The sequence below is a fragment of the Berghia stephanieae genome, chromosome 7 (genome assembly GCF_034508935.2).
Source record: "Berghia stephanieae isolate SIO BIC M18660-M18661 chromosome 7, UCSD_Bste_1.3, whole genome shotgun sequence".
Classification (NCBI taxonomy): Eukaryota; Metazoa; Mollusca; class Gastropoda; order Nudibranchia; family Aeolidiidae; genus Berghia; species Berghia stephanieae.
The window spans coordinates 53707472-53718998 of NC_088366.1; the positions used below are offsets into that span (position 1 = coordinate 53707472).

Here is an 11527-nt window from a genome sequence, read left to right on the forward strand (position 1 = left end):
TAGCATAAATTGTTAACGTTGTCCTTCGTAAACAATCATTTGGAATGTTTGGAGCCATTAAATCTTAACAAGCTAAAAGACTTTTGTCAATATTCTGAGATCAATAAGTTCATATTCGATAAGCTGTAGTAGGACAGATGCGTCTGAAATAACACAACGGATTTGCATTGAACCTCTGGAAAAGAGAAGAAAGATAGATAAACTTAGATTGTTTCACAAGATCTACAACAAAAATTCGTGCCTTAAACTTCCAAACGACATCAAAGATATCGGCACAAGAACTAATAATAATAATAATAATAATAGATCTTTATTGTCCATAAATATGGCAATTTGTCATTTAGTTACACTTGTTATAATGTTAAACGATAACTAAGATTGAACAGATATTTCACTCCTACTTATTTTCTCTCTCTCTCTCTCTCTCTCTCTCTCTCTCTCTCTCTCTCTCTCTCTCTCTCTCTCTCTCTCTCTTTCTTTCTTTCACACGTGCGATATACACAACATAAACATATTCATTTCGTTTTCAATTTGTTACGATTGTGGCAATTCGACACCAAAAATTATCATCATTATCAATTGGTCAGTTAATCTTACATTAAATAAATTAATCAGTTAATCAGTCAACGAATCAATCCTTGGTATTTCTGTACCATATGAAATATTCAAAATTTTTATTGCTGATGGAACGAACGTTGATTTATACTTGTTAGTTCTACATTTAATCTGACAAAACCTTCTCCCAGATGGTAAAAGACTAAATTCATGGTATAAAATATGTTTTTTATTGTTGGTAATTGAGAATGCTTTCCTTTCTATTGCTTTTCCATGAATTCTTTCTACTCCATCAAGAGGATGGTTTATTATTTTTGATGCCTCTTTGATAGATTTTGAAATTTTTGATTTATCTTTAAGTCGGCATCCTCCAAACCATATGGTGCAGCCAAACGCAATTACACTTTTAATCAATGAGTCATAAACTCTTAACATAGTTTTCTTCCTTACTTGAAATGTTCTCAATTTCCTTAGGATGTATAATCTTTGGGCAACTTTCTTAGAAATTATATTAATATGTTGAGAGAAATTGAGGGAACTATCAATGGTTATTCCTAAATATTTAAAATAGTCCACTATCTCAACATCATCTTTACCGATCGCCACACACTTTAAGTCGTTTTTATTTTTTACACCAAACACCTGTTCTTTCGTTTTTTCAACATTTAATTCAAGCTGATTTTGTTTACACCAATCAGTGAATATATTTATTTGTTTGAAATAATTCTTTTCGGTAACTTTATCTTTTAATAAGCCAAGAATAGCAGTATCATCTGCATATTTCACTATAAAACAATTTTCAAAGGATGGTCTGCAGTCGTTGGTGTATACGATGTACAGGATTGGGGAACTCACACAGCCTTGGGGACATCCGTTCGACAACGTTCTTTTGTTGGAGATATGTTCACCCAATTTTACACATTGCGGTCTATGGGTCAGAAACTCTTTATACCATTTAATAAGGTAGTTTGGAATATCCATGCTGCACAACTTTTGAAGCAAAATATCTGTGTTCATGGCATTAAAAGCTGACGAAAAGTCGACAAACAGGATTCTGGCGTAATTCGAGGGCGTTTGGTCAAGGTGTTTCGAGATCAAATTTGTGGCGGTTAATAGTGCGTCTTCAACACTGAGATGTTGCTGGTATGCAAATTGGTACGGATCTAGCAATTTCAGGTCATAACATTTTTGTAGGAGCTCAGATTTTAAAATTTTTTCTAAACATTTCATTACAAGCGATGTAAGCGCCACTGGACGGAAGTCATTCAATACGGTCGGACAACGCTTTTTTGGAACTGGAACGACAATCGATGTTTTACAAAGTACTGGCACTGATTGTTCATCGATTGACCTTTGAAAAAGTTTTGTATAAGGTATAGCCAGTTGTTGGTGACAGTTTTTCAAAATAGTTCCGGTAATGTTGTCTGGTCCTGGTGCTTTATGTTCTTTACATCTCCGGAAGAGGGAGCTTACGGTTTCTTCTTCAATATCTGGAGGTGGCTCATTGTCATTTGACAAACCGTTGTGAACAGGTGGGAGCCTGTCAAAACGACAGTAAAAATCATTTAATTTGTTGACATCAGTTTTCGTTTTTCCTTGTGGGAATGTTCGTTTCTTTTGGTCTACTCCTCCCATTTGTTTTATCATCTCCGAGGGGGCACACAGCAAGAGTAACCATCCCAACATCAAAAACAGACGCCCATCTGTATTCGTTTTCCCCTTCCTTTGTCCAGCTATGGAATAGCCTCCCAGCCGAAGTGGCTGAAAACTGTTGCCAACATGCCTTCACGCAATGGCTAGAGTTCAAAACGTGGCTTCCTAATCTATGTATTTTTTATTAGAATTATGTGCAGAGTTTTAACAAGTTTACAATGTAAACCCCTACAAACTGTGGAGTGATCCTCGACAATATTGGAGGTTTCCACAAGACGAAGAAGAAAAAGAACAAGATGAGTATGATAAAAATTGGAGCACATGTTTTGAGGAACCCAATAGGAAATGAGAGAGTGAAAGGCATCTCACTGGTCACAACTCCAGGCAACAGCCGTGTCGCATTATAGTTGGTGCCTCTCGTTAATCACAACATGAACGCATGTTATTTTAAAAGCCAGTCAGTATGTGTCAATCTTTTGACAAAAAATGGTATCTTCATTTGTTGTTCTTTTTCATGATCAAATCTGAAAACAAATTATGTTGTATTATTTTTCTAAATAGAGGTGGCGAATGGTGCACCGAATCAAGCGATAGTTCCACTGCAACTCACTTTCTTTAGGTGATCGTCGCCTTGTAATGTGACGTAATATTTTGGCAATTGTGAGGCTATGGATTTACAGATACCGCGCTCCAACTCCAAGCCAAAAGGCCCTTGGAGCCAAAGTCTTTTGATAGGATGCAAGTCTATCCTAAGATACTTTCCATCAGATTTAACTGACCCAACTGTGAAGCGAGGGCTTTATAGACTGACCTATCGGGACCTCCAAAAGTATAGTCAGTAAGTACTTTCAGATGCGGGTTCTATCAAGAAAACCAAAGAAAATTTACATAGACTACAGTGCAATACTACTACTACTACTACTACTACTACTACTACTACTACTACTACTACTACTACTACTACTACTACTACTACTACTACTACTAATAATAATAATAATAATAATAATAATAGTAATAATAATAAAATAATAATAATAATTATCATCATCATCATCATCATCATCATCATCATCATCATCATCATCATCTTCATCATCATCATCATCATCATCATCATCATTATTATTATTATTATTATTATTATTATTATTATTATTATTATTATTATGGATTGACTAATTAACTTATCAGTTAATTATTACAAAAATGTTAAATTAAGCCCTTAATAGCGTTCGGCAATAAGAACTGCAATGTGAGCACGTCAGTTTTATCAGATCTTATTTTTAAATCTTTCATCTCTTTCTCAGGTATCGATGGTCCCTACTGACTACTTGATCCAGATAGCTGAAACCGTAGTCGAAATAGGGTAATAACAAATACTGCTCGTCTCTGATCAATTAGCCAGGTTATTTTTCGAAAAAGCACCATTTAAAAAACAAAAAAAAAAAAACAAACAAAAAAATAATAATAATAATAAACAAACGCTGGTGCGCAGTCAGATTTTTTGAGTTACCGATGTACTATCTTGGACTGATGTTTTCTTTCACTCTTAAAGCTTTCACTTTGGAAGTTTCTTTATCACATTTACACCATTTTAGATTTGATTCGTATTAATAAAATTGACAACGATGAGCTGATCTGGAATGGAGAAAGACAGACTCATACATTTGTTAGTAATTTAAACCAAATCATCATACTAAAAGCAAGACAGCCAAGACTCAAAACATATAAAATAATTTGATCTATCGACTTGGTTACGGATTAAATCTCACTCTATATGGCACGTTTTGTTTTGTCTTTTTTTTTTAAGACTTTAAAATCTATGTGCCCTCTTTCGTTCTAATAAAAAACATTATAACGATATTCCGCAATACGCAATCAACTTTCTCACACTGTATCATTGTCTAAAAAGTAGTTAATAATATTAATGTTGATGAAAGAGGTGTCAGAAGAAAACAGAACAGGAAAAACAAATACTTTGGGAGCTTTAAAGAAAAGTTTTGCAGCTAATACCCAATCTGGCTCAACCATAGCACGACTTCGACGTAATTTATACATCATTTATACGTTTCGTCTTTTTATTTTAAGAATTTCTTAATAAATAATTTTAATGAAATTTTCACTTATGAAAATATTGTGCTTTAATAGAAAGCAGAATAACTACTGTAGTCTTTATTGACGATTCACAAACATATGTAGATAATTAGATAATTAATGTACACTGCTAGTTACTGAAAATAATTACACATACAAATGCGTAGGTCAATTAAGAGTTATCGTTCTTTGAAATGTGCTCTTTAGTCCCTCTGCTGTCAATAACTCGCTCTGCTGTGGCTAAAAATAATGATGGATTGAATCAGAACAAAAGAAGTAGGTAACTGGAGAATCTACTCGCATACAAACTTCATGTCAAAGGTCAAGTGGATGCATTCACAAGGTAATCAAAAGTGTGATTTTCTCTTTCAATTACAATTTATTGAATGAAAGATTCTAACTTAGCAGTTCAGTGTCAGTGTCAATTATAGATAATTCATACCTCTAATTTTGATTTGGTAATGGCAATTTAATTTCATAGTTGCGTGAAATGGTGAGTAGCACTTAGAAAATTTTAAGTGCTTGTAATTCATCGACAAGGCCAGGATTTTGATTCAGAATATCTTTTTTTCCCAATCATAATAAAATGTTCGTCCTAGTTGTATAAATTTAAAGAACACTGCTTATATTAAAATATTTTAAAACGTTTTAAAAATGTTTTGACAAGCCGACCTATATCAATCTCAACACCAACAGAGGAGTGGCCAAAATTTATTATTTTTATGCTCAACTATGATTGACTGATTATATTAAATAGAATGATATACAAAAGACCTAATTTTACAGTGGTTTCCGAGACGAACAATATTTATTATTAGCCCGTTCATGATAATACTTTGTTTTTTAATATAGCCATAGCGCCTTACACTTACAACTACACTGTTATCACTGTATCCTTACACTTACAAGCTCGAGGCACATAACAGCATCGTAACATCAGTTACTCAAACATACAACACATAAAACTAAGTAATGCAATTTCAATTATACAATGATTACATAGAAAATAAATGTATTAAGTTACTTAAAAAGTACAATACCTTCCTTTGATATGCCTTGAAAGGTAGTTGCCTATTTCACCTAAAGTACAATTTAAATTACTTAATCAAGTAGTCATAATACACTAGATAAAAATGATATCAGAAGGTTTTAGAGGTGATTAGTTTGAAAGAAAAAAAATCATTTTTATGAGACAAGCGGGCACCTAGAGGGCAGGAACTTTCATAGAAATGGCTATACTGGGGAATGTACTTATAATTATAATGCTCCCTTGATATTCTTTGTAATAAAACATAGTTGTTCAAGAAATACTCATTCCGATATTTGTCCAGTTTTATACTTAAAAAAAAAATGATTTTGACAAACAATAGATTTATCATTCGGATGATGATTTTTCTTAAAGTCAAATATAATCGAACTTTTAATTTGGCCAAAATGTAATGAAGTCAAACAAAACCAATTTTAACAATTAATAACAAAAAAAAAAAAAAAAACTTGAGCTTTTGTAAAGCACAATATCCACTAAATCTGCTTAAAGCATTTTACAAAAAGTCCCAAACTAACAGCAACACTTAACACCCCAATGTCCATTGCTTCAAGAAAACTAATTCAATGTAAACAAATTTTAAATAAAGTACTAATTATTCCCTTTGGGAAACATTTTAATTATATATGGTTGAAAAAAGGAGTTTCACTTTTAGGGGTCTTTTCTGCCTTTCTTCTGTAGATCATTAATCTTGTCCTGGTCAATATTTATAAAATTGTCCCACTTTTATCATTTCTGATAGATGGTTGACAATTTCCTGCAAGTCTTTTGTTTATAAAACCTATTGATCAAACAGGGCCCTTGGTAGCAAGAAGTTGCATCAATTAATTGTTGTCCTCTTCATATATTACTGCATTAAATTCCTATTTTGATCAAGCAACTAAAGGAAATGAAAAATAAAAAGTTCACATAACTTTTATTTTCTATTTTTTTTTTTTTCAGACCATGTTCATTCAAGACATGGAGTGATTCGATGTAAAAAGTGAAGAATTCTCTGCTTCTGTAAAGTTAATTCTACTTCAAACTGAGTTTTAGCATGGGTGTCGTGAACAGCTGTTGTATCCCTCGTAGAAGTTGTGATTGCGGGAAAACCAAAAGAAATGGCGAACACAGGGGATATCACAGAACTCTTAGTGCTACTTTCAATATGTCCGTTGGGGACAATGACTGCAGTAACACGTCAAGTCTCGTCAATATCAATATAGCCACTGAAGAAGAATTGATGACTCTGCGTGGAATTGATCGGGCTACAGCTAAAAACATAATTGAGCATCGGAATCAGATTGGGGGTTTCCGTTGTATCGAGGACATTGCCTTGGTGTCTGGTGTGGGGGCGGCAAAATATGTGCAAATTCAAGACGATATATTTATTCCATCATCTGCAAACAGCAGTCCAAGCATGACAAGAAGTGAGGGGAATAGTTTAGAAAGTCCTAATGATAAAAGCTCTTTGTCAATCGTCAGTGTCAACTCGGCAAATGTTTTCAATCTGATAAGGGTTAAGGGAATTGGTATGACCATTGCCAAGAATATCGTCGACTACAGAGAAAGAAATGGAAAATTCAACTGCTTGGACGAGTTGAGGAAAGTGAAAGGTATTGGCCCAATGCTTTTGGACAGTATTAAAGTATGGTTAACAGTTGATGAAAAAACGGACAAGAAACCTACAGCAAACTTGCAAAGCAATGGGAAAGTTACCCCAGTGGAGAATGGCAAAAGGCAAATTTACAATTCATCAGGCTTCGAGAGGAGATCGACGTCTTCAATTGAAAACTTGTTAGAAATTCTTGGCCCACTAGCTAAAGTTCCAGTGCGACCAGATGTTAAGCCAGTCTCATTGAAGTACAAGAATAAACGAATTTTCCGTCTTGCATCATGGAATTTGCAGAGATTTTCCAAAGAGAAGGCCATGAATCCTGGAGTAAAAGATGTCGTCTGTATGACAATTTTGGAAAACAGGTAAACAATTTGTTTGTTTGAATTAATATATCATTTATTTTCTTTCTACCACACTCCCACATGTCCAGTATATAAAAATAAGTTGTTTGCAGGGGGGTCTTTGAACCTGCCATGGTTGGCAGTGAGGTCACTTGCTGTGTCTTCCATCCCCTTTATCTGTTTTCCTTTTCCATGTTGCTCTCTGTCTTTGTTCTGCATTGAGATTGTTCGGTCTCTTTCCCTTGGTCCTGCTGGAGGGGGCTCCAGATGGTAGAGCACTTGCTTCACATGCAAAGGGACCAAGATCGAACCTAGGTGCAGTCTAGATTTTGTTCTGATCCCCCTATCCACCCAGCAGTGATTGGGTAGCTGGGTCTGTTGGACCTGACAGAAAGTACTTTGTGAGAGAAGCGTCCTATCCAAAGGGTAGCAAACATTTGCTATTGAAACCGGTATACACTTTGGCTCCATGGGCCTTTCACGACTCTGAAGGACTTTTTTAATTGAGGGGGCAAGTGGCCGAGTGGTTAAGGCATTGGACCCGGGTTCGAGCCCCGCTTCAGGCACTTTCGTTTTTTTCCTTGAGCAAGATTATTAACTCCCAATTTGCTCACTTGGACAACATGGGTGATTCCTGTTGACATCAGACATCTTGTTTGATGAGTTATCTATATTTCTTCGTGGAATTCCTAGGCGACGATATCTTATGATGTCGTGGCGGAAAAGGCATGATTTTTAATATACGTAACCGATCTTCTTAAAACGGTATTATGTCAGAATGGATCGGACCGTAAACATCGTAAACTTATAGCCTGACATGAAGATTTGTATTTTGATGTCATTTTTAGGCTAGTGCACCGCCTAGTGAGTTGTGGTTAGAGGTGCTCAAGGAAACAAGTGAGCCCATTGATCTCCTCCCTCTCTATCTTTCTCTCCATCTCTGTTTGTCTGCGTCTCTCTCTGTATATATACAGACTTCCCAACCAGCATGATTTCTCATATAATTTTAATATGCTTTGAAGTCCAAAATATAATAATATGGGAATATCAGAGCTGCCAACCTACCGCCAAAAATGCGGAATTGTACACATTTTCAGCGATTGTACGCTTGTATGCATTTCCCCCAAAATTGTACCCATTTTCAGTGTACGGAGTCACTTCAGTTTTCTATAGTGAACTCGCTCCTATTCTTTTAGTCCGAAGTATACCTATTCCTCTTACTTTCACAATGGTTAGTTTCCGTCGATTTCAGGATTGTACCCATTTTTATGAAATCTCCCCCATTTTGAGGTCCCATTGTACACATTCTCATCAGATGGGGTTGGCAGCTCTGGAATATTGACTAAAAATTGCTAAATGCAAAAAGTCAAAGTTTGTAACAAAAAAGGTTTAAAAAATGATAAATGTGGAATAGTTGAAAGTCATTAAATATCGTCTCCATCTAGATGAGAATCTGAGAAGCCAGAGAGATGGCTGTCATGGGAATTGCAGGTCTTTCCTACCCTTTACTAGCTTGATAAGTCTCCTTAAATTTATTGAATGCTAAATTTGAAATTTTTTATGGTTGCACGTATTGAAAATATGATATTATGGGTAAAAATATGAGAAAATTGGTGTAAATATTGGGAAAAATATAATAATAATAATAATAATAATAATAATAATAATAATAATAATAATAATAATAATAATAATAATAAACTGTATTCATCCTTTTCGGAAATTGTACAACAGACGAGTCAAAGAAAAGAAATGGATTAAAGTATTGACATTAAAAATACACAGAAATCAGCATTAAATAACCGATAAATACCTCAAAATAAATTAAATAAGAATGTATATATATATTACTTGCAATATAGTGAATATTATATAGATATAGATAATATATAGGCTTTATAGAATAAAAATAAATTTGATAATTTATTTAAGAGTATTTTTTAGTACTGCAATCTCAAATATTTCACTGCAGGTGTTTGGAAAATAAAATGGTGTAGAAATAGAGCAGTTAGTGAGTACATACTCGTTACGCTAAAATTATCTATAAGAATGTAAACCATATCTACAGCTAAGAACAACAAGATTGAAATAAATAGTACAATAGAGGTTCATTTGTGTGAATTTAAAGTTTAAATACGATAAAATAAAAAAGCGAATGAATGAGGAATTTTAGGGGAAATAATCTTCAATATCTCAAAATGGGAAAAGTGGAGTTAGGGAGTCTTGGAAATCCACTCTTCATATGTATATATATGATATATATATATATATATATATATATATATATATATATATATATATATATATATATATATAATATATATATATATATATTATTTTAATATTTACCACAATGTTTGAGACAGTCTACATTAATGTTTCAGGCCTAATTGGCCATCGTCAGGACTGACAACAGTCAACAAACCAAATCAGTCCTGACGATGGCCAATTAGGCCTGAAACATTAATGTAGACTGTCTCAAACATTGTGGTAAATATTAAAATAATAATTCGCTCCATTACTACATGTCGAGCACTTTTCGTACCATATTTGTATCAAACACGATTCAATATAAAATATATATATATATATATATAATATATATATATATATATATATATATATATATATATATATATATATATATATATATAATAGTGAGAGAGTTGTCCGTCAGAGCCATTGGGCCCATGAAGCTGGAAATTTATCCTGATTTCTGTAGGACAAAATGGATAATAGTAACCGCTTGCTATCCGTTAGATGGGACGCTAGTCTATCACAAAGTACTTTCTACCATATCTAACACTCCCAACTACCCAATCACTGCTGGGTGGACAGGGGAGTCAGAAAATAAATCTCTTCTGCACCTGGGATCGATCTTGGTCCCTTTGCGTGTGAAGCGAGTGCTCTACCAACTGAGCTATCTGGACCCCCCCCCTAAAAAGAGGATGAGACTCATGTATTAAAGGTTCATACCGATTTTTTTTTCCTTTACAAATTCCGATTTTTCTCCGCACCCCCCCCCCACCCCCCTCCCCCTGAAAATATACAGATTTTTAATTATCTATCTGTTGTGGTGTGATTGTGCAATATTATTCTACAGTGCACTTTGTTTAGTTGACGTTATAATTGAAGAGTGTTTTTCCCCAAAACTCCTTAACTCCGTTTTTACCCATATTGAAATAATGAGGATTATCTCCCCCAAACATTTCTCAGTCTATTATTTTATCATATTATATCAATACTTCAAATCCCTTTACAAATTCCGATTTTTCTCCCCCCCCCCCCCCCCCTCCCCCTGAAAATATACAGATTTTTTATTATCTATCTGTTGCATGTCAGTGATTGTGCAATGTTATTCTACAGTGGCCTTTGTTTAGTTTACGTTATAATTGAAGAGTGTTTTTTCCAAAAACTCCTTAACTTCGTGTTCCCCCATATAGAAATATTGAGGATTATCTCCCCTAATATTTCTCATTCACTCTATTATTATATCATATATCAATACTTCAAATTCACACAATTCTAATGAAATTCTTTCTTGTGTCAATTGATGCTTAAAATAATGTTTACATTTCAATTTATCTATCTCATGGATGGAAAATCTCAAAAAATTAGAAAAATCGACTTAACGAGTTTTGGAAAACCGGCCTTTAATTGAAAATGTCAAAGACCAAGTCCAGTTAGTTGTGATTTCATTCCACTGTATAATAGAGACATGCCCTTACAGAGAGATAGAACGTCAACATAGCATTTCGCATGCGTCTCTCTTGTCAACTGAAATAAATAACAATGCGAAGTTGAATGTAAGCTTCAATTTATATATATATATATATACGAAAACAGATAAAATGGACGTTTCGGGTTTCCCCTTTATCAACAAAACTGGATGAATGAAACACAATAGGGCGGGTGGTTGGATGGGAGCATCACCCTTGAATCATATACCTATGATGTTCGCATGGGTGTACGATCCGATAGTGATGTCGTTTCTTCTTCTCTTTACTAGCCTATCCTGCTTCTTTGGTTTGTGATTGTATTTTTGACAGGGATATTGTTTTTCTGTAAATCTTCTGCCTGTTTGTTCTTGGTTATTTATAATTTAGCTTATGATATCTTTAGGTTATGATTTTGATTTACATTTGTACTATTTTTGTTAGATTGCTTGTTTTTTTGTTTCAGCGGTCTCTCATATAACCTCAATTGTGTTGGAAGAGACCTAAAGCAACAAACAAAAAA

The 11527-nt window shown here is 34.1% G+C and overlaps 1 protein-coding gene across 1 annotated transcript in view; it reads left to right on the top strand.

Moving 5' to 3' along the window:
• Positions 1-4240: 4240 nt before the first annotated feature.
• LOC144977495 (endonuclease/exonuclease/phosphatase family domain-containing protein 1-like) overlaps positions 4241-11527 on the top strand; it is a 23844-nt gene continuing 16557 nt past the window's right edge. Inside the window, exons 1-2 of the mRNA XM_078922790.1 lie at positions 4241-4648; positions 6293-7309. Coding sequence (XP_078778916.1) covers positions 6387-7309 — 923 coding nt within the window. The 5' untranslated portion in view covers positions 4241-4648; positions 6293-6386. The remainder of the gene's footprint in view (positions 4649-6292; positions 7310-11527) is intronic.